At 40.5% G+C, this 24,293-nt stretch overlaps 2 protein-coding genes across 7 annotated transcripts in view; one reads left to right on the plus strand and one right to left on the minus strand.

Annotated features, from left to right (window-relative positions):
* The window catches only part of TRIL (TLR4 interactor with leucine rich repeats), a 153,088-nt gene that overhangs the window by 92,486 nt on the left and 36,309 nt on the right, over positions 1–24,293 (plus strand). The gene's annotated exons all lie outside the window — the stretch shown is intronic.
* CREB5 (cAMP responsive element binding protein 5) overlaps positions 17,181–24,293 on the minus strand; it is a 409,537-nt gene continuing 402,424 nt past the window's right edge. Inside the window, exons 10-11 of one of the 2 annotated variants that reach the window (XM_060156943.1) lie at positions 18,891–18,999; positions 17,181–17,997 (exon numbers count right to left, since the gene is read on the minus strand). In XM_060156943.1, coding sequence (XP_060012926.1) covers positions 17,834–17,997; positions 18,891–18,999 — 273 coding nt within the window. In that variant the 3' untranslated portion in view covers positions 17,181–17,833. The remainder of the gene's footprint in view (positions 17,998–18,890; positions 19,000–24,293) is intronic. The other variant, XM_060156944.1, reaches the window with a different exon arrangement.

Below are 24,293 nucleotides of genomic sequence, written 5' to 3' on the forward strand. Positions count from 1 at the left end.
AAAGGTCTCATAAAATTATCTGATCCTCCAATCCTAAAATTTCATTTGGTGTGACTTGTAGTTCTTTTGCTGAGAAAAAAACCACATATATATATATATAATATATCATCTTTGCCCATCACTCAAGATCACCCGTTCTTTGTTTTTTCCTATGATTTCAATGCTATAGGCACAAATATTTAATCTTTCCTAAGTAAAGTTACCGAGGTTTGGCACTGCTTGAACCTAACTAAAGTAACAAGAGATAAAGTAGAGGATCGCTTTTCAAGAAGGGTCTGGGGTGTTTGGTCTCTGAGCTTGTAGGCATCTACACCTCGGAATCTCTCTGTGCAGGTCAGCTCTGCAGCCATCGCTGGGTTGTTTTCCCAGTCCTTGGAGACTGGCCTGATCAGGTTCACTAATGGTTGGACTTTTCTTGGTATTTGCTTACATAACACTATCAGGACACATGTCTTAAATATTTTATCAGGTTTAAAGGGCAGTTTTCATAACATGGCATTGTGTGGCCTGCAGAACAGACAAGGAGGGAGGAAGAAGGGTCTTAGCCTGTACTAAGTGACCTAATTTTAATACACATTCTCATATTAAAATTTGATTAACTTGATAAAAAGACTGCAGGTATTAAGATGTTGGTTTTCCCTGTACCATAAAGACAGCTACTAAAGCATAGTGCACTTTACTTAAGTGCCTCTCCCTTAGCCAGTGTAATCAACTCCTGAACATAAAAATCATGTAGTCCTGACCTGTGTCTAAGCGGCCCCTGGTTTGGGAGAACTGAGCACGGACTAATTGCAGGATCTGGCTGTTTGCATACCGAAATGGAGTTGAAATGCTTCTTATGATAAGTGAACACTCGAAAGGGGGGGTGGAAATTTATCCATTAGCCGAAAGGCCTGAATGCACTATAGGATACAGAAGAGCCACTCTGATTATTAAGTGTTTTGTAATCTGAAAGTGTAAGTTAACAAGAGTAAAATGATGTGACCCGGGAGCAGACTTTTTATAAACCTTAAAAGCAGAGAAGCAACACCTCCAGCGAAATTGCCAGGATCCCTTTCTATCGTTTCTAGGCTGCTAGCTGATTACGGAACAGTGTCTTCTTTGAAAAACACCTTCATATAAATGAGTATTTGAATGTTTGCTACCAATTAAAATCACCTGAGGAAACAGGTATTTCTACTTGACTCTTTAAACAATGCAATCCCACATGTTTTGCCTTTGACTAAGCTGGTGCTGAGGATGAGAGTCAGGATCCTAGTTGGAAATACTTGCTGTGAGTATGCTTTAGTTTTTTTCTATGAAAACTCCTTGGTTCCTTTGGCCTGATCTTTCTTTCTGACGGATTTATCTGTTCTTAAATTATACCGGTAATTTAAAAATTTGAGTGGGCGTCAGAATCACCTGGAGGGCTTTTAAAGACACAGATTACTGGACCTCGCTCCCAGAGTTTCTGGTTTAAACAGTCTAAGGTGGGGTCTGAGACTTTTTGTTTCTTACAGGTTCCCAGGTGATGTTTCTGGGCTGGTGCCAGGACCACACTTTGAGAACAACTGAATTTGGTGTTTTCTAAGATCTCTTAGTAGCTCTGAACGATGTGATGAACTCAATGGAGGCTTTTCCGTCATGATAACTGATTAATTCAAAATAATGAAATCTGTCCCGATTTCCTATTAATCAGAAAACTATCTGATCTCTACTAGAAAGTAGATTTTTTACAAGTTTATTTGTGTAGTGTAAGTGGTAGAGTTCTTTTTTTTTGTGTGTGTGTGTGTGGTACGCGGGCCTCACTGTTGTGACCTCTCCCGTTGCGGAGCACAGGCTCCGGACGCGCAGGCTCAGCGACCATGGCTCACGGGCCCAGCCGCTCCGCGGCATGTGGGATCCTCCCGGACCGGGGCACAAACCTGTGTCCCCTGCATCGGCAGGCGGACTCTCAACCACTGCGCCACCAGGGAAGCCCTGTGGTAGAGTATTTGTGGCAACATGGATAGACCTTGAGGGCATTATGCTCAGTGAGGTAATCAAGCAGAGAAAGGCAAATTCCATATGATGTCACTTATAGGTGAAATATAAATAAATCAGACTCGTAAAGACAGAGAGTAAAATGATGGTTACCGTGGACTGGGGTGGTGGAGAAAAGGAGAGACGTGGTTTAAGGGTACAAACTTACAACTAGTAGATTAAAAAAATCCCGCAGATCTAATGCACAGTATAGTGATTAGAGACAACAATACTGTAGCATAATCATCAAACTTGCTAAGAGACTAGATCTTAATTATTCCCACCACAAAAAAGAAATGTGATTTGACAGCAGAGCTAACAACCACTACAGTGGCAATCATATTATCATATATAATCGTTCCAAATCAACATGGTGTATACCTTAAATTTATACAGTGTTATAAGTCAAACGTATTTCAATTATGTTTATCGTTTATTTGTTTATTTGATTTGTTTATTTCGTCTGCATTGGGTCTTAGTTGCCGCACGCAGGATCTTCATTGAGGCATGCAGGATCTTTTGTTGTGGCACGCGGGCTTCTCTCTAGTTGTGGCGTGTGGGTTTTCTCTCTCTAGTTGTGGCGCGCAGTTTCCAGGGCGCATGGGCTCGGTAGTTGCGGTGCGCAGCCTCTCCGGTTGAGGCACGCCAGCTCAGTAGTTGTGGTGCGCGGGCTTAGTTGCCCCACAGCATGTGGGATCTTAGTTCCCTGACCAGGGATCGAACCTGTGTCCCCTGCATTGTAAGGCAGATTCTTTACCACTGGGCCACCAGGGAAGTCCCTTCAATTATAAATAAATAAATATTTTAAAAGTAAAAAAGAAAGTGGTAGAGTGCTATATTAAATGTTGGATTCTATTCCCAAGAACAGGGCTAATCGACTGCTGAACTTCTTGTGAGCTTGGTTTATCAGCAGAATGAGTTTCTGCTTTACAAAAAATTTAAAGTCAGCAATCAATATTGATAATATTTCCCCTGGATGTAGATTGGAGGCCTAAGTTAGAACTAAATGGTGTTATTTTATGAAAGGAAAGTCTGAGGCAAGTGTTGGAGTGGAGGGCAGAAAAGGAACAGAAAAAAGCTGAATTGGAAATAAGCAGAGGAGGCTGTGTGTTTACCAGTGAACGAAACCTGTATCAGCACCAGTAGGTATATGTGGTCTTCTGAGACCCTTTGGTTCCTTTCCTGTTACTTTCTTTCATGATCAAGGTCTCCAAATCAAGGCCACCAGATGGAATAGGTCTACCTAAAGGAATGCTTTTCAAACTCTAACTGCTCGTCAGACACTTGAGGTTCTTATCAAAATGAAGATTCTGGTTCATTAGGTCTGGGGGTGAGGGCTGACATTCTGCATTTCTAACCAGCTCCCAGGTGATTCCAATGTGGCTGGTCCCTGGTCACAGGATGCATCAGTGCAGTCATGCAGTGCATCCCTTCATTTCAGGTGAAGCCTTAAAGTATCCCATTACTTTCTTCTGATTTATCCTCTTGTCTTACAGCCCTGCCATCAAATGTTTAGTTGGCTTGCATAACTGCTGCCACATATTAAGCCAGCAGAGTTATCTTTCTCTCCCTTTGTTTAAGTGATCCTGACACTGCCTACTTTGTATCTTGAGATGGCTTAGCAAATGCTCCCCTTTGCTATTTTACAACTCTATCTCTCTAAGACCTGCACCATTTTATTGTGCTAAATTGTTAGTCGGACTTCATTTTTCAAATGAATCTTATTATTCTGGGTTTTGAAGTCAACTCTAGTTTTCTGAAACTTCCCCTTGAATCTGGACCACAAAAGTGAAACAGGACAAAGCAGGTGGTGAACCCCATGGCTGTCTTTGAATCACCAGTAGCCCTCAGCCTAAAAAATGGATGATATCTGATAATTCTTTTCACATGACACGCCAGCTTCCTTCATTTGCACAGTTTCAATCCTTTTCAATGCCTGATGTGTATCCAGACATCAGGACGGTTTAGTACATTTTTATTGAGCACCTTATTTGTTTGAAGTACTGATGAGATACCAGTCTACATTCTCAGTTAGGTTATAACCCAGGAGAAAAACTCTGCCAATGACAGAGCCAGCATTCAGGCCTGGAAATGCTGACTTCAAGTCCATTGTACTGACTCATGGGTTTTGCGTACTGAATAAGATTCATTTGAAAAGTAGAAAAAGGTAGAAAAGTGAGGGTAAGGGAGAGCCGTGGATACAAGATTTAAGGTGATCAAGGCAGACTTAGCACCCCCCATGAGATGCAGACAAAATGGCTTTGCAGAAGACATTGTTCTCTTGAAACTCTTTGTTCTCAGAGGCTGGAAGATGGCAAAGGAATAAGAAACAGTGTAGCCATCCCAGTTCAGTCAGAAAGCTTGGCTTATGGCTGGCAAAATAGTCTATTCAAAATGGAATTATTTTGTAATGTTGCTATTAAGGTAATTGGACCATACTCCGGGACATACCTGGAGGAAAGAGCTATGCACAGATGGACTTCATTTAATTGCTTTGTACAAGGGGCCAAGTCTTAGCTTACCTTTAAATGAGAGCTAAGGAAATGAGCATACACAGCTACTCAGTGCTCTGAATTCAATATAATGGAAACTTATAACCCATCGTGGCAGATGCTGTCAGGCTGCCCAGCTGCCATTCTTCCACCCAGTCTTCTTTGCGAAAAGGACCTCAGTGTGTTCGGGATGGTGGCGTGCCCACCTCTGGGGATGGATGGTAGATGGTCTCACCCGGTGCTTCCAAACATTTTTTCATGACTCGACACATAGAAAATGATTAAATCTTCACAATAGGCTGCGCTAGCCTGGAGGGAATCTGTAGGCATCAATATGGGGCTTGGAGAAAAACAAATCTATTATATTCTTTCCATATTATATAATTATGGTAAGAAAAAGGAAATACAAATATTTAGAAAGAGACAAATTGTTAAATTTGGATGATATTTCCAAATAAGATATTTCCTAATATTTTAAAATAAGAAACTCAATCGTGTTTCCACAAACCTAACATTTAAAAATCAGATTTTAGGCTTGAAATGGTTAATTAAACATTCTGTCATTTCTCTTCCAAATTTTTCTTTTCAAGTTCTTGATCGCCATCACAATTTTTGCTCACACAAAATTGGTGACTAAAAAAAATAATCAGAAACATGTTTACAACCATTCAAAATTATAATAGTTGAAAAGTTTTTTTTTCAAGTCTAATGTTTCTTTGACGAGTATTAAAATTTTATGTGATGATGTGAATGTATTTCAAATTCAGTAAAACTTTTCATATCAAGTATCTAAAGATCATGATGAAGTTCTAATCTTCAGAATGTGTAGTCGGCCCTGCTGGTAGGTTGGATGTTACTAAAATGGTACATCAATTGCCCAGGGACAGAAGTTCCTGATAGAGGTAAAGGCTGAGATTGGGGGTAGCCAACCAGAGTGGGGCCCACCAGAAGCCCCTATTTGACCTCCCTGATCGATCCCCAACCCCTAATGACCACACCTTGGGCTATGCAAACTCCTCCTTAGATGCCTGCTATAGGTGTCTCTTAGAAACCGCTTGTCCCTTAGAAACTCCTCCAGCAGCCCACAGGCCTCTTGTCCCTGTGCACCATTGCAGACTCTGCAGCTGGCTCCTCCAGCACACGCCCGGGGGCAGCACCTTTGCAGTCATGCTCACCTGGTCCCTGTGCTCACCGCCTGCAGGTACAACAGAGCGTGTCGTTGGACACCACCCTGCAAGGAGTTCTGGAAGACCATGCTAATAGCCAAAGACAACCAGCCAGAAGGCTTCTGCTATACCAGGAAATGAGGGGAACAGTTTTATGTGGCTTAACTGCAACCCGCAGGCCTTATTCCACACAGTGCACTAGTTGGGAAGCTTGGGTCCAAGCAAGCATGACGATCTGGTTCCCCACTGTTGCAGCCTCTTTGAAAGCTAAGAGAGGCTAAATGACCTAGTTCTGGTCCATGATACACAACTGGGTTGACCAGGGATAGGAGTAGTTCAGGGACAGGTTTTGTTTTCCAAGTAAAAGAGAAGAAAAACGAATGGGTCTGGTACTGATCCTCCCCCAATCCTTTCTCCCTGGACTGGGGATGTGCTCTAGAGCTTCAGCAGCCATCTTGTGACTAAGAAGTGAGAGAGGTATCAGAGAGAGGTCAGGAGTACTGCAGAGCTACTGGTGCTGACCTCATTCAGTTTCCAGATTAATGCCAAGAGCTCAATCTTCAGATTTCTTATTATGTCAGAAAAATAAATCCCTATTTGCTTAAGCCACTGGAAGTTGAGTTGTCTGTTACTTGTAGTGAAAAGTATTACTTACATGTTTATTTTACTGTGCATATAAGGACCCATAGAGAATGAAGGACATTAGCAGTTTTTATCCATTCAACAAAATATTGAAAACAATTCCATTCTCGGCAAGTATAATGCTAGTTTTGCAAACATTCCTTAAGAAGAAGAACTTAAACTTGACATGTCATCTGTGAAATAGATGGTGTGGATATCCTTCGGTACCTGCGGCTTGTAGGTGTAGGGAGCCACTTCAAACACATGTTCAAGTGTGGCAATGCCCTGGTGTGTGGAGTGAGAATAAGCTGTGTCTGCTTTGCAACGGCTGGGAACGTTGCATTTCCTTTCCTATGTTGGTGCGGCAGTCTTAAAGGGCTGGAGAAGCCCTTCCAGTGGTTTCCCATGGCAGCGTTGGGGAGAGAGCATTTACTAGACCTCTCTTGCCTCCAAGAAACTCACCTAGTTGAAGTGAAAGGAGAGATTTATCCAAAGGACCTTGGGCTATTTTATGGTAAAACCATGCGATGGGGAGGGACACGGTTGCAGTGAGCCGTTAAGGACTACGTCAACAGGAAGTGACCATTACCAGAATTCTCTTTCTGCCTCTTGCTTCTGTTTCTGCTGTTTTGGCTTTATTTCTCTCTCTTGCTACAGACTAGTTCCCTTACTGGGTGGGAACTTAGCTCCTGGTAGCTCCCAAGTTTACATCTTTTAGATTCAGCTACCAGAGAGAGACAGGCTGACTCTCTAGGTCCCCTGCCCCTATATCCAGTTACTGGGGCTCATTGTTCATTGGGAGCCAGGGGCAGAGTATTAGACTGAGAAGCTATGGCCAGAGGGCTGGGCCATCAATCTCCTGCCAGAGCCAGGTGGATGGAGTAAGGGGAAGAGAAATTTCCAGAGAAGGGTATGGTGCAGTATTGGGCAGAGTTCCTTATGTAGCCACCACAGAAATAATTCCCACTTCACTCTGTGTATATTTATACTGACAAAGGATACAAGTAAGGAGAAGACAGCTGTGTTGGTTTAAGGTCATGTAGGAAATCAATAGACAATTTAGAATGAAAATGAAGAACTGTTCATTCTTACTCTAGGCTGTTATGTTCACTTATTCTAGCCTTCTTGGTAGCAGTTCTCATTGCTTTCTTGGAGGCTTGTTGCTAAGAGCTGCCCTATTTCCTTGTCACAAAGCCTTCTTTAGAAAGTTACTATAGTACCTGGAGGGAGTTTGGGGACAAGAGTGTTTCCTAACCTCATCCCTGGAGACATTATGCCAACATACTTACAAACACAAACACACTGGAATCACTTATGGAGAATATGAGAAAAATATAGCAGTGATCTTTCTTGGAAACTGTTAAGTGTAATCAGTCAGTTTAAAGCAAGAGAGTAGGAAGTTATAAAACATGACAAGCAAAATCTTTCTCACTCTTGTTGATGGTTAATTTTTATATTTTAGATATTATGGCCTTACAAGCTGAGCCGTAGTATCCAGAAAATTTCTTTGCTTTGTAAAATTAGTTTTTAATGTTTAATGAATATTCAATTTGTTTCAGTTCCAAGCTTCCAGTAACATAAGAATTTATTAACCATTCATTCATTCAACAAACGTTTGTTAACATCTGCTCTATGCCCAGCTTTATGCTGTCTCCTCACTGCACTTTTTTCCCTTGGTATGTTTTAATTGTTTCTATGAAGTGGTTTTAGAAATAACAACTATTTCTCTTAGCAGTCATTTTCTCCTCACTCCCTTTTTGGAAATCCTGCTCTGCCCCCAGAAGTAGGAGCTATAATTCCATGTAACCCTGCTTCCCTAGACATAGTTGATTGTACCAGGGATAAAAACCTGACCCCATATGGTCAATCGGATTCTTTCTCCTGAGAAATTGGAACAGAAAGACAGAAACTGAGCTGGTGTTGGGAGTTAGAACTAAAAGACCATAGATATGCTGGAGGCTGAGGCTGTTACTTTGGAGCAGAAATGATGGGCCCACAGAGAAGCAATTAAGTGAGTATACAAACCAGTTTGCAGAGAAAGAGAGAGAAAGAGAGAAAGAGAAGCAGACATGGAGCAGGAAGAGAAAACATCTGGCATCAGAGGCCAAGACAAACCAGAGAGATTAGCTATTTAATGACTTTCCAGAGTCATTGTCATAGTTGCCACCATACCTAGTTGGGCTCCATGACCTACCTCATACATCCTAAGAAATTCACCTTCACTCAAGCATACTTGACAGGGTTTTTCTTTCTTTAAGCAAATCCCCTCTGACTAAGGGATGAGTTGATGAAGGTCAAAGTCAGTGAGCTAATTTAAATAGAGGGTGCTCCATTTAAGGTAACTCGAATATAATATTAGTAGATCAAGGACTCATCCTGTGTAAATGCAATACAAGCAATCATGTTTACTCAGAACAATTTTCTTGCTGTAGGAGTATTGAGGAATTAGAATGTATTGTGAATGTAGGATCTTCCTTTTTTTATTCATTTAAGGGAACATGTAGGCAGATCTCTTTCTGAGAAAGTGCAGGTGACTTATGGGAGAACTTTTTATAGCCCATTGCATCTATGTTGTAGTAATACTGGTCTCAAGAAATTTATGGAAGATTACTGACAATTGCTGCAGTTCAGCCTCCAGTTGATATAAGGAAATACGATGTGAGCAGAGACACTGTATCTGACAACATATAAGATGAAACTTAGTGGTTACTAAAAGTTTTATGACTTAATTTTCAGGTTTAAATATAACCATTTTCTTTTTTTTTAATTTTTATTGGGGTATAGTTGACTTACAATATTGTGTTAGTCTCAGGTATAAATATAACCATTTTCAATAACAACAATAACAATGATAACAATAATAGTTTTGCTAGGTTTACCAGCTAAAAGACTATTTTTCAGATGTTATCATGTATCCATCCTTTCAGCCATTTTGAAAAATCATCTACAGTTGCTAAAAGGAAGTAGCTTCTGAAGTGGGCAAATCTAAACCCAGACTCTGTCTTTATATATATATATATATTTTTTTTTTTTTATTTTGCGGTACGCGGGCCTCTCACTGTTGTGGCCTCTCCCGTTGCGGAGCACAGGCTCCGGATGCGCAGGCTCAGCGGCCATGGCTCACGGGCCCAGCCGCTCCGCGGCACGTGGGATCCTCCCGGACCGGGGCACAAACCCGTGTCCCCTATATCGGCAGGCGGACTCTCAATCACTGCGCCACCAGGGAAGCCCTGTCTTTATATTTTTAAAATCAGTATTTTTTCTCTTTTGCAGCTGAAATTTTCATGCTTGTTCTGCTAAAGTTGATGTTACTGCCATGGGAACAGGTCTCACAAAACGTCTTGCTTTCAATTACTTTAAAAAGGGGGCCCATTGTGCTCCAGAATTTTATGATCTCATAATGAAGATACTTAGGTCCCAAACCACAAGGTTGTCTTGCTAAAAAACTATTTTTCTTGGATAAGAAAATATGGAATGCAAAATTAAAATGTGATCCAGTAACCAACGAATAATCAACCACAATAGCAAATGTGAGATAAAAGGACATTATGAAGCCCCAGGGACACACAGGGATGAAAGGAAGGGTAGAGATTAGAGTCGTCTATCCTCAAAGTATAAATGTGGGATCATAACAATTTTTTTAACCAATATTAATGGCTTTAAAATTGCAAATGAGTGTGGGATGGGTATTACGAAGCCTCTCTTGGGAACCATGTGTGTACTGAGTGGTCCTAATGCAAATGTAACAGATGGGATTGCCATTAGAACAGCCATCATCGCCCCATACCCCAAATTGTTGTTTCTGTCCCAATTTCAAATATCCTGTCCCAAGGTCAGGCGAGGTGTCAGATGACATGCCCTGGCACTTGGTTTTAAAATCGGACTGCTATGGCCACACAACCAGGTGGATGGGTTGGAGCATTCTGATAACAAAGGAGAAGGCAGAAGGGAAATAACAGATCCCCGTCTTGCAGATGTTTACTGTGTGCCCATTGTGTATCCACTGTTCTAGATCTTGGGTTGCAAGGGTGAAGAAGGTTGAAAACGCCCTTTCTCTTGTGGCGCTTCCATTCTACTTGGGGGAGACTGACAATAAAAAAAAAAAAAAATTATGTTAGATGGAGGTAAATTCTATAGAAGGTATAGTCTGGGCAAGGCAGATGAGAAGGAAGAGTGAGAGTGATATAATTTCATGTAGGATAGAAAGGCTTTACTGAGAGGGAGACAGATGAGAAAGGGAGCTAGGCTGACACCTGGGGGAAGAATATCTTGGATAGAGGGAATGAACAGTGTGTGAAAAGGTTCTCTGGTGGATAGTGAGAGGATGTTTGAGGAACCTCAAAGATATTAATGGAGCTGGAGAGGTGTGAGCGGGGAAGGAAAATGGTAAGAGATGAACTCAGAATGAACAGGGTGAGGGCAGGTGGGATCTTTATAGAACCTGATAGTAAGGTATTTGGCTTTTGCTCTGAATGAGTGGAGAAGTCCTTGCAGGGTTTTAAGTAGTAGAGGAATACAGTCTGACTTCCATTTTCAAACACTCCCTGTGGCTGCCAGTTCGAAGAGCACTGCACTAATCCAGATAAGAGATGCTGGTAGCTTGGACAGAACTGCAACAGTAACATTGGTGATAAAGGATGGTTGGGTTCTGGCCATGCTGATGGATCAGATTGAGTGTAAGAAAAAGAGAAGCATGACTAGAAAAAATAATAAAAGAATAAGGAAGAGGAAGGAAGGCAGGAGGAAGAGGAAGGCGGGGGTTCATGTTTATAAGAGTGCATGCATACTGGGCTAATAAGCCTGTCCTTCGGACTTCTCTGGAGGTCAAACAAAGAACACCAGGATGTGACTGTCAGACTAGCCAGCAAGTGATTCTTGGTTCACAGACACAACTTAAACATGAATTTACACTGGCTGTATATCTTGACTGTTAAAATCTGCTGATCCCAAAGTCATGTGGCCAACCCACTGTGAATGTGTTAGACTTGTTGCCTCAGTTGGGAAGTTGGATGGAAGAGGCAGTGGGAGAGTAGTGATGGTCTGGGAAGGAGAAAATCTCACCTGCTTTTGTCCCTAGATGATGGTGACCCTGAAAGCCTAAGCCTTGGTTTATGAGGCAGGAATAAAACCTTGTGCAGAGTAGATGTCATTAGGCCCCAACCCAAATTTCATCATACAGAGGGTACATATATTATTTGCATTTGAGTGCTTTATTATATTGGGGTTGCAGTGATATTATTAACATTTGTACAAATGCACAAAATCTTGTCTCTTCTTGCTAGAAAGAGATGTAAAAATCTGACCTAGTTGAACAGTCTTAATGAACTCATTGTCCGTTGGTAACAATAAATGTGTTCACGATGCAACAAAAAGCTTAACATAAAATTAAACATATTAAATGCTGCTGCAAGAATTTACATGTATGTACCCCCAGTTTTTTTCTCCTTCCAATAAGGAAGGTGGTTGCTTTACAAACAGACAAACAAACACAAATGCTTTGCTGTTTACAATTACAAATAACCCCCCCCCCCGCCCCCACCCCACGGAGTCCAGAACTTAAAGTGACAGCACCTTTTCCGAGGACTTCCTTAGTTAACACTTACTTTGCACAATGTTAACCTTTTTTCTCTTAGTTCTATCTTTTGGACAATATTTATATTCCAATTGTCCTAGAACACTGTGTTTGAACTGAGCCATTTTTTCTGGGCCTTTTCGGAAGATCCCAAATCCCATGTCCTCTCCAGGGAGGACATTTCAAGTTTATCTTTTCTCCAAGACAAACCTCAAAGGCAGAACTCCTCTCTCTATGAGGCAGGTGTGATTTAGCAGAACACAGAAGGAAAGAGGGCGAGCAGTTCTTCTGTTCTATTGGCTGGCTGGTGGGGAAGGGTCCTTTCTCTGAAACCCCCTCCACTTCAGCATGGCTGATACCTTTCATCACGTCCTGTAGCGTCTATAGCCTTGGTATTCTAAAGGAGCAAACTAGACTCTAATGAGCTTATTGTGCATAAGATTTTAATGATGTATTTAAAGCTAATGTATTCAGGTTCCACATTCTCAGTCCTGAGGCTAAAATGATTCTGTTAAAAAAAAGAATCCTATAAAGTTCTATAAAATGAAACACAATGCAAGAAAATCTTCAATGGCTTAAGAAGAGCTTTCTAAATCCTGGCTTCTAATGAGCTAGATATTATAAGTTGGTCTAAGTATAACAGCTGATCATTATTGAGCCCCCTCTGACGATAAGCTTGGAAAGGCATCAGAGCGCCACTTAAGAACATTAATCTTTTAAGAAATGCTGGCAGTTTGGCCTTACCCCCCCTCTTCAACTTGTGGTTAAATAGCTTTTTTAAAAAATAGACAATTTATAAGGAAAAAAATATATAAACACTCTTTAAGCAATTTGGCTATAAGCATTACATCACTGAAAAACTCCACAAGAAATAGTAAAATATTTTGAACGGACATACACTTTTTCATTTTCACAACATGACGAGCTGGGTTTTGTTTTGTTTTTTTCTTTGTTTTGGTATTGGATCTTACTTGTAAGTTTATTGCTTCAGTGTCTTCTTGTCCTTTCTTAGGTTATAATTGTAAAATAGAGGTGCTGTCCCTAATTACGGTACAAGGCAACATTGTATTTTTGAGACCTAGGAGTGAAATAGTTAGGGTCACCGTTTCTTTTTCAGCAGCCCAGAGAGACGATGGCGAGGACGACAGTCTGATGTGCATGGTGATGCACAAGAGAATGTCTCCTGGCTCATTCAGCACACTTTGGTTGGAGGATAAGATAGAAAATTCTTAAGTGTAGCATAGCTGCTCCCTCACATCTGTTGCATAATATAACATTTTAAAAAAACATGCTGTGAATAAAGGGAGAAAGAGTATACTGGCTCTTCTCCTTGGCATTCTCGTAGCAGGCTTCATCTAGGTTGATGTGAGCAATGCGTCTTGGCTATGCTACTGGTGAACGCACGCAAATGTACCTGGTGCAAATATTCCGTAAAGTATTTTAAATGATGCAGCTCAGAGCCTTAGAGGAAGCGTGGGGTAGTTGGGAAGGGGAGGGTGAAGGCAAGTTTAAGGGCAGGGAGGAGGTCTGAAAGAGAACGAGAGAAACTGACGGGGATTACAAATGCTAAAGTGCAATTTTAAAATATAAATTATTTTAAAAGCAGAAGAGTGATTCTAAATTGCTACTGTTCGCATAGGCACGATTTTATTCCAACTTAAACGGGTTATTTCCTTTCCCTTCTCAGATATACTGCATAATGGAACTTGAATGGCTTAAAGCTACTGCACACGGTTTGGGAAGGGACGAGAAGAGCACTAAGGAAGCTGAATAGTGCAAGGCATTCTGGGAAGTTGGGGTGCGGTGGGGAGAAGCAGAGATGAAGCTGTTTTTACACTTTTACAAGAGAGCTGTTCCAGTTATAGTTACCGATTCCCTTTAGCTGAACTCTGCTTCCTAAAGGAAAGAGCTTACTTTAAAAATGAAAAAAGAAATAGATGATTTAAAACTGTTCCGAACATAGATTAAAAAATAACTCACAGAGCAATACAAATCCTTGAAATTTCTATGCACAGAGGTCTAAACAAACATTTCCACCAAATGATGGAGAATAGCCATTAGAAACCCTGTAAAATGAAGATACACACAACTAGAGTAGTTTATTATGAACTAATCCTTTAAAAACAAGTAGATCCTACAGAAGAATATTGTTCAAATGGAATGTTTAAAAATAACATTTATTAATAAATATCTTATAAAATTCTAAATTAATAGATTCCTGTTCAAATTTTGCTTTGGTCCTTGAATTCCACTGTATACACACATACATACATATATATTTTCTTAGATGGTTTTTTATTAACCAGAAAGAAGCACATTCTATCCTAACTGGATGGCTAGGTTTATAGCAGTTACAGATGCTTAAAACCCCCCCAGCCAAAGGCTGGTCTTTTATGGCAGCTGGCTGACTTTTAATGACAAGCTCAACTAGCACACGACAATTTTCTGAACTAACAGACCACAGCCACCTGCACATTCACCACGGATGCCCCTCTATTCGGAACACGCACTGCATTTGATTTCTTGGACCTGACAGGCTCCAAAGAGCAACTGCTCCAAGTAAGTCACCCTAATGAAAAGAAGGCATGCAGTGACAGTACACAGATTGCTCGTCCCCATGGGCCGTGTTAAGACTGTGACTGGCAAACACTGATGTGGAGATAGGAGAGGGCTGCGGGGAAGGGTAAAGGGAAAACATCCGACCTCACGCCAGGCGTTAAAACGAGTCCATTCATGCACAGGGAGGATTTTCACTCTACCTGTCCTGGCATATGTTCAGAAATGTCTTAAGGAGAAACAATTAAGATGGGAATGCCTCAGTGTAGGTAAGGACTGACCTGGTAGAAACGCTATCAGGTGTCCCTATCTTGGCTGCTAATTCCTGTCACAGGAGGCAGGGGAGGCGCTGTGGAAGTTTCCAGGCAGGTTGGCAGTGACTTCAGAAGCAGATCCTGCTGACAGAAACCCACCTGTGAACGAGGAGAGGCAGTGCTGCGCTGCAGGCCCTCCCTCCTCAGGATGGGTGCTCTGAAGGTCATTGCAACTGATCTGTGACCGTATGGACGGATGACCCAGTAGCTGGGTGGGAGAGGAGAACGGGGCAGAATGTTTCCCCAGATTGGCAAAAAGTGTGGGACAAGAATGGAGAGATTTTCAGGCAGACAGATGATTCTACAGTCTGGTGAAAGCTAGGCCTTCAAGTGAAATATTTAATAATGATAAGTCGAGTGTTGGATTTGACCAATGAGCCTTTCTGTTCAGGATTTCAAGAAGCTCTGACAACGTGCTGGCATCCTCCATTCACTGTATTTCCACACTGCTAATGAACATACCTAAAGGCCCTGAGTATAAGAAGAAGTTTATTCTAATTATACGTTGAGGCCCGTTTGCTAACCTGTGTGTGGTGGTTTGCCTTCTTAGCATAAAAAACAGACATAATTGAGCTATCTATAATGCACGTCAGTCAGACTGTCAAGCTGCTGAATTAAAACTCAGGCAAGTTCTTAACTGCAGAGGCTTTTGGTTTAACAACTAAATATTTCAATTAAGAGGTGGAACAGAAGTAAAGTAAACCATAATTTTAGTGACAGCCCACTCCTTGGACATTCTGATATCACCAGTGGATTTTTTAAAAATCCATTTCATTAAGTGCTATGCATGCAGTAAAGAAAGAAAATATTTTTCACTTAAAGCAAAACAAAATTTTTTTAAAAATTAAAAAATTAAAATACCCAAATATTTCAATGAGCTCTTTCTCCTTTTTAGAGGGACACATAAATGGTCCTAGGAAGGAGTTTAGAAAAAATTATTTTTGATTTCAAAATAGAGACAAGAATGTTAACTGCTTTTTTAGCTAAATCTTAAACTTCTTAGGAAGCCAGTTAGGTTAAACCATTCAGCTATTACAGCTGGGATTCAAAACAAAACAAAATAACTGAATTCAGTATTTAAAATACTTAAAAATGATATGTTTGTCTAAAATATAATAGAAAATCCTTGTTTGCATTTTTGTCTTTTTTCTCTTTTTTTTTTTGCTTTTGTTTTGATTTTTTAGATCATATATCCAAGTTATGCGTTTCCCTGGAAACTCAAAACTTTCTTTTTGAAAGCACTGCATACATGAAAAGATTGTTGATAAATATTGATTTAAAAAGTAAGTTATTAGATAAAACTGAAACTAGTTATAAAAACCATGCTTCATAACCCTTATATTTTCTTTTTTTCTCCAAAATAGATTCTTACACTATACTGAGAGAAAAAAACCCACATCCTTCCCTTTTCCGAACTCTTATAAAAGCTACACCTTTTGTAAAATACTACTTTTTTAAATCCCATTATCTTGCGCGCTCGCTCGCTCTCTCGCTCTCTCGCTCTCTCTCTCTCTCTCACACACACACACACACACACACACACACACACACACACACACACACACACACACACACACACACACACATGTTTGGAGGTCAAGCATTCAAATGGAGATGAAACACCAGCACCTGCCTAGACAACTAGAGAAGAACATTAGCCCCAGTTATCTGTGAGATGTGATATTAAAACCTTAGCACAGTAGAATGGCTTGTTTCAAGGAGGCACAACTGTGGTTCGGACTATCTGCTTTTTATAATGGGCAAATCCAGGAAAGTTGCTGAAAGTATAAATCAGAATTATTCAGAAGAGTGGAGTAGCCATATCCAGGGGATACTTTGAGCAGCCAGAGTGCTTTAACTGCTGTGGGAGGGCGGAAAGCACCTCCATGGAAACATTAGGTTTTCTTTCTCTCTCTGTTCCTCCAGTAGTTCGTCTACTTTCACCCACCAGAACAGCAAAGACGGTTCCATAGGCTTAAGAAAAAAATAATAATATATCTTAGGCTATTAGCAGCTAATGATTGAACAACATAATCTGTGTAGTGAACAGAGCCCTTCTGAATTATTATATAGTACATGGATTTTCAACATTATAGACAGGCCATATAAAACCAGTTGTAATTCGAGGGTATGATGTTCTAGCTCTGCATCATAATTTGGACTCCCACAATTGAGGCTATAAAGCTCCCTTCCCTAGCGTCTCCACAGCTGGCATTCAACGGTGCTTCACCTACGGCTAAGCCACCTTTTATTTGCTCTGATTATTAAAAACATTAAACCAGGCACATTAAACATCTCCCGGTTACTCTTTTGTGAAAAGCAAGAGTTGAATGGGTCAGGGGCAAGGGAAGCCATGGCTAGGTCCACATTAGCTTTTTTTTTTTTCCTTTAAACATTATTTTCTTCTTTGCATGCAACGCTAAAGGGGAAAAAATAAAACAGAAAGTAAAAATAAAGAGTCAATAGGGAGCCCAGGTAAAAGTGGAAATGGAAAGGAAAATTGGGCATTCAAGGAAGTGGACCAAGAGTAGGAGGAGAGGTGGTGAGATGCTTGCTGATTTTATTTGGACATCAATGGAGCTTATACTTTTTTTTATAGTAAGAGAAACAGGGTTGTGGAAAAGGCTCTCCATTTATCTGGGATTCTGGTGACATCATAGCACCAACTCAACATAAGCTATGACATCATCAGACTTCTCCCCCAGTTGCCTTGCAGTCTGTATACTGGACATCTAGGTACGCCTCATTTTGGCTAAAAGCTGTGGCTTAACAAGATTCAACGTTTCAGGCAAAGGGTTGGACTGATAAGAATGAAACCATGACTATATACAGAAAGAGTTCAGTTTATAAACAAGTAACTGGTACCAGAAAATTGGAGAAAAGCACCAAAGCATTTCCCAAGCTGATAGATTATTAATTGCATAACTCCCTTTTTTGCTTATATAACTGAGTATAAAAGACAACATTTCCATAATAACTATAAAAATGAAAGCCAGTCTTTGAAGGGCTGAGGAGTCTTCCAGGTCTGAGTTAATTCTAAAAATGCCCTTAAAAGAAAGGACGCAGGATATGCGACAGCTCTCCTTGGAGGCAAGGTCTGACCCTCGGATTTTAGAGAATCGGATTCAGGTCTGTTCTGTGAGTGGTGAGCTGACTGAGGGTGGAGCTTCCTACCACCTCGCTGACGGCCGAGGAAGTGGTGATGGTGTTATGCTGGATGACCTGCTGCTGAGAGCACGTGGGGACGGGGCTTGCAGGAGGGCTACTCTCTGGACCTAGGAAAAAGCACACACACACACACACCCCAATATAGCTCTTTCCTGGGTGGACTTGGAGACTACTCAAAAAATATTGCTAGATGCTTGCTAGAAATAGGAGCGTTTCACACGTTTTCTCCTGGAGGTTAATTCCAAAACTTTATTTTAAAGTCACAAAGCTATGCCTTCCCAGTTTATAGCTACAAGCAAAGCCATGCTTTCTAGATCAGCAACATGAATTGATGTGTTTAAGTTGTGGCATGTGAAGTCCCCATCTTGTCTTTTCAAAGAGCCATCCATATATCAAATGTGGAAAAATACTCACATGTGGTGGGAGAATCTGTGTTGCTCAATCTAAAAAATTATTTGAAAAGAAATTGACCTTCAGCCATGAATCCCCCCTTCTTCCGCCATCCCCTACTCAATTAGCATTGAACCTATTGACATTCCAGGTGCAGATATTGGGATCTAGAAAAACAGATCCACTTTACATATTGGTAAACTGAGACAAGGTCACTAGCTTTTCAGCCTGGTGAATAACATGTAGCATATCCTGAGGCACTGGATATAATTCACCCAAATCCTGTTTCCCAGCCCATAAAAGACTGCTAGCCCACCAGTAATTGGGCTCCTACCGGCTGCAGGATTGGAATTTGGTGGGATTTTACAATGTGGAATGCCAGGGAACGTCTAGCCAGAAATTATTAGGAGGTGGCGGTCATGGTGATGAATGGGGTCAGAAAAGAAGGGTTCCCTCTGGTGCAGTAGTCTGGCAGCCACTCAAGAATTCTAGCATGATATCCACCTGGGTGTGCAGTCTATGCTTTACTTTTGTTCTTTCAATAAATCCAATGAGAAATTGGTGGCAAAAGAACTGGACACTAAGACAAGCAAACAAGTCAATGACTTACTTAGATATCCTTGTGATTCTTTCTGCATGGCTGTTATGGGGCAGTCTTTATGCGTTAACAACAGCTGTTTCAGCTGTGCCACCTCGTTTTTCAACATGGACACTTCATTCTGGAAAGAGACGGATCCAAGTCATGTTAAGAAGACCAGAGAATACAAGCCCACGGCCCCGTGCACTTTCAACAGTGTAACCGGCACACTTCTTTTCTGTTATGTCTGAATGACATTAATAGTATTATTTAACGGGATTCACCTGAAAATTTGTAGCTTGCCTTTGATTTGGCCCTCAGGTTTCCCAGGGGCTTTCTGAAGAGACTAGGTTTTAACTCAAGAGCTTAATCCTATTAAAAGTTACTTAGGTGGGACCCTCCATTCTACACTGACTGGGTGACTCTAGGCAGGTAACATAACCCAGCTAAGCTCTAGCAACCTTGGATGGGAATGAAAATAGTACAAAGTTCTTTGAGTTGTTGTGAGGATTAAATGAGGTAACATGCAAAACACGCAGAACAATGCCTAGCACATACGAAGTGCTCAATAAATTTAGCTCTCATAATCTCTTCAGGCTGTCTTTTTTTTTTAAGTTTTTTTTTTTTTTTTTGACATGGACCATGTGTTTTTAAGGTCTTTATTGAAATTTGTTACAATACTGCTTCTGTTTTATATTTTGGTTGTTTGGCTGCAGGGCATGTGGGATCTTAGCTCCCCGACCAGGGATCGAACCCACACCCCCTGCACTGGAAGGCAAAGTCTTAACCACTGGACTGCCAGGGAAGTCCCCATGCTATCTTACAGGTTCAGGTTTGACATTGACCACGAATAGAAGGTGAACGTGAGGCCCGGGGAGGAACTGTGTGGCAGGGTGAGCGGCTTCAAACTGAAATGCCCTCAGAATAAGCCGATTTCCCAAAAGAAGTTCTTCATGGGCTAGAGTTCAACAAAGCACGTCCTTCTGCCTGATGCCACTTAGGAGGAAGCATGGAAGTATACAGAGCAAACGTAGGTCCTCGATTGGTGGGATCAGGTCAGCCCAGGGAGGCCAAGGGCAATAGAGTTTAGGGCCATGACTGAGTTAATTTGACTGGTTCATTAACTAGTTTGGCTAATTTCAGTCTATAAACTTTTTCCCTCCTCAATATCAGGGTGTTGTGGATTTACTTAGATAAGTGCCACAAATCTCCACTTTATGTAGTAATTCACAAAGATAGGTTCATAGTTTGTGGAATAATGTACTTGGCACCGTCGTCTACAAATACAGTTGACCCTTGAACAACACGGGTCTGAACTGTGCGGGTCCACTTCCGTGCAGATTTTTTCCATAGATAACAATACTACATGATTAGCAGTTGACAGAATCTGAGGATGCGGAACCACGGATACAGAGGGCTGAGGATGGGGTTTGAGCATAAGCGGATTATGGGATCTGAGGCCAGTCTTGGAACCAATACCCGCTGATATTGAGGGACAACTGTATAAATGTAGAACAGATGCTTCCAAGGTGCTGCCACTTGATAAAAGTAAACTGTAAACGTAGCAAATAAGCCATTTTACAGTTGTGATAAGTAACACCTCTCTCTGGCCCATGTTCATTTGTGGCTGCCCCGCAATTACACTCCACGTGGAGGAGACGTTTCAAAAGCATGCACACAGAAGAAGGTGTTTTAACATTTGTCATTAAGTTGTATCTACACTTTCAGTATGAACTTGGCTTTTGAGGCATGTATTTATCACCTAAAAAGTAAGTTTGGGATTCTGAAGTTAATTAAAAAATTTTTTGGAAAATTGTTTCAAAGAATACCTCCTAATTTCAGATTCATTTGCAAAATACATTATAAGTAATCAAATGTTGAGTAGCATGAATAAAAAAATAATAAAAATCTCATCTACAAGGCTTTTATGCCTATCTGACGAAAGCGGGGAGGGATAAGTTAGGAGACTGGGATTAACATATATGCACTACTATATATAAAACAGATAACTAATAAGGACCTACTGTATAGCACAGGGAACTCTGCTCAATATTCTGAAATAACCTATATGGGAATAGAATCTAATAAAGAATGGGTATGTGTATATGTATAACTGATTCACTTTGCTGTACACCTGAAACTAACACAACATTGTGAATCAACTATACTCCAATAAATTTTTTTTTAAATGCCTGAGAAATTAGCACTAATGATGAATAAATCACTTAATTTCACAGGAAAACTGCTCTTAAATTTGAGAACGTTCAGGAAGGTGAATTGCACCTCCCACCTCCAAATGAGTGCAGTTGATAAGGGGCCCTATCAAAGCTGAAAGTGACCCTTGTCAATTTGGGGGTCAGTGGGACAAGTTTATTTATAGGACAATTTATTTTAGCCTTAAACACTATTTTTTTCTCTAATTTTATGCCCATTTAAATTCAGATAGCCATCCTTCCTTTTCCCAGCTCCCCCTCTGCTTAAAATAGCCTGTGTAAAAGAAAGTTACTTTTAGACCATTAAACAGAAGGCAGCCCCTGGTTAAAAACAAAACAGACAAAAACAGAACAGAAAAAGGAGAAAAAACTAAGATGTTTGAATGTATACATATTTGGCCTCAGAATGAAATGTGACATGATTTGTCTTTGGACTATAGAGATAACACTTTTCTGAAATCACAACTGCTAGACACCTGGACCCTAAGGGGAAACTGTCCGTTGTAGACAATGGTTCTAAGAAAGTGGAGTAACGCTCTAGTCCTTAGTGAATCCAGCCATACTTTTCTTCCATGATCTAGGAAACAAACGAGGAAAGTATTTAAAATAAAACAACAGGACTCTGTTGCCTTCTTCTACTTCTGGAAGAAAAGAAAAGTCTCACTTGGCGGCTGCCTTGGAGGGGATGATTTTAGTCTCCATTTCTTCCTCCTCTGTGTCCTCAGCAGTCACACCTTTTCTAGGCAGTCTTCCATCCCCCAGACTCGAAGTGTACGTTGCCCCTTCCTTAAAAAAAACACCTTGAATTCCGTTCTTCGGGCTCCTACAATTGCAAGGAGCTAACTGCCTACAATACTTGGCATATCCCAAACCATTTCAGGATAAACCTTTTGCTTTCATGAGAGGCCACAATAAAACAGCACCAATCACCACAACAAACAGTGTATGTGGTGTCCTGGCCTATAACCAAAGCCCCATAGAAAATAGATGACTTTAGTGGCATTTTTTTTGTCTCTGGACAGCAAAGCACTTTATTAATAAACCAATACATTGTAAGTATAGAAACTGAGGACCTGGGAGTTGTGAGGGTCTGTAAAAATGTAGGAACCTGGAGAGCACTGTAACAACTGACCATCATTTAAAGATATATGTGAATATGGACATATTTCTTAATGTAATATATTAGTAATTATGTTATTTAGCTATGTTAGGGTTGGAAAATGAATGCCAATTAATATTCTCCATAGACAAGAGCAATCAGCCTCCCTCTTGCTTAGATCATGCACACATAAGTACGATACTGATAAGGACTAAATAAAAGTCTAATGGCCAGAGAAGCAACAGAAATTCATGGGGCAGCTTCCAGCAGAAAAAGGAACTCTCAAATGAGAGTTGAGAATAATCGGGTTTGGCTCCCCAAATTGCCACACCAACCTAGTGTAAAACAAGGTGGTTGGACTAGTTTTCTAGTTACTTCCTGCAAGATAGTTTTTTATTCTATGAGTTGCCTTCTACTGAGAATGCTAATTACCTAATAATCTAATGAAGGTCTCCATCTTGATTTTTTATTCACTAGTTAATTGCTTCTGGTGTTCTCAAATGGGCTTATATATCAAGTCATATATTTCCTAAGGGAGCCAGTTCTAGCACCTCCTGTACTTCCAAATCTTAACAGGGCAGATTCCAAAGCAACATTTACAGTTTCACTTTTGTGCAAAATTTCAAGTCCATGTACATTTCCATATTGTGAGAGTCTACAGAGCCTTCATCAGATTCCATAAGGGAGCATCTGGGTTAAAAACAGTAGAGAATCTCTGCCCTAGAGGAAGCGGAGTGAATCATGTGTGCTGTGCACATGCATAAACATTCCATATTGATAGATACTGATAGATATCATTCTATATTGATAGACCGACTGATGTAGGAAATGCACAAATACTAGACTATATTTTAAATAAAAATCCTTTTCAAGATAACATTAATAGAAATCACCTTGAATACATTTTGGAAGAGAAGAACCAGACAGCAAATGTTTCAAAATGCATGAAAGAAATCAAAAGTGGCCTGCAGTTCTAGTAGGGAAATAGAAACCAGGACTTCTGGAGACATTTTCTTATTCTGAATTGCCTTGCATTATGAATTGATGCAGATCACCAATTTTTTTTTTTACTCCCTTGTGTAGTTTCTAATAATAACTATAGGTCTTCATATAGAAGCACTTTGCAAAAGCAAAGTATTAATAATAAGTATTGATTCTCTTGCTGAAATCAGCTCTTCATTCTTTTTTCTAAACTAGTTTGGGTTTGCTACTCCTAAAAGTTTAGCCATTTAAATAGGGACTGTAAGAGTATAGATGTAGTTAAGATTAATCTGTTCTTAAACCCATAAAGTTGCCTTGGGATGAAGCAGCACCCCTATATAGACATTCAACACTGTAATAACATACTTTAAACAAGCACTCCAAGAAGTCCCTAATAGCTACATTTTCAGTTTTGGGGGGATGTCATTTTGTTAATATGATAAACTCCAAATGCTTTTTGATGCAAGCAGTAGTCCATGCCAAAAAAATAATTATCAAAATGAGCCCTGCCACATAGCCCCTCCCCTATTTTTTTTTTTTTTTTTTTTTTTGTAGATTAACTGAGGCCAGGTTTGGTTCATTCTAAAACAAAGGACTTTCAATTTGTACAGCAACAGTTCCCATCTGGCCTATTCTCTTGCCAAGTCCTAAACCTGAGCTCGTGTGTCTAAAATTTCAGCAGCGACTTAGGCCATGTGTCTTTGTACTGAAAAAGAAAAGCAATTATTTCCGTGGGCGACCACACGATTTCCGTATCATCTATTGAACACAATCCACTGAGCACCACATTAGTAGTTGATGAATTTAGAGCTGATCTCAGCCACTCTGTCAGTGAAAAGAATGTGGATTCCTTCATAGTTGAAGAACTTTCTAGAATGAAAGATCACAGAGCAGTGGGTTAGGTCAAGAGAAGACTCGCTTGGGTTTTCATCCTACTACTTGCTGGTTGTGTGACTTTCAGGAAGACTTCTCGTGTCCCCCGAGACTCAGTTTCTCCCAAATAAAATCTCAGATTGGGTGGTTTCTAATATTTCCAATTCCTATACCTGTGTTGACCTCTTGGGTAGAGATTTGTTGTGAGATGAGGAAATGAAGTCTGGGAGTTTGATTTTGTTTTCTCAGTTCTAATTTTTCCAATCTGAA

The sequence above is a fragment of the Lagenorhynchus albirostris genome, chromosome 8 (assembly GCF_949774975.1).
Source record: "Lagenorhynchus albirostris chromosome 8, mLagAlb1.1, whole genome shotgun sequence".
Taxonomy (NCBI): Eukaryota; Metazoa; Chordata; class Mammalia; order Artiodactyla; family Delphinidae; genus Lagenorhynchus; species Lagenorhynchus albirostris.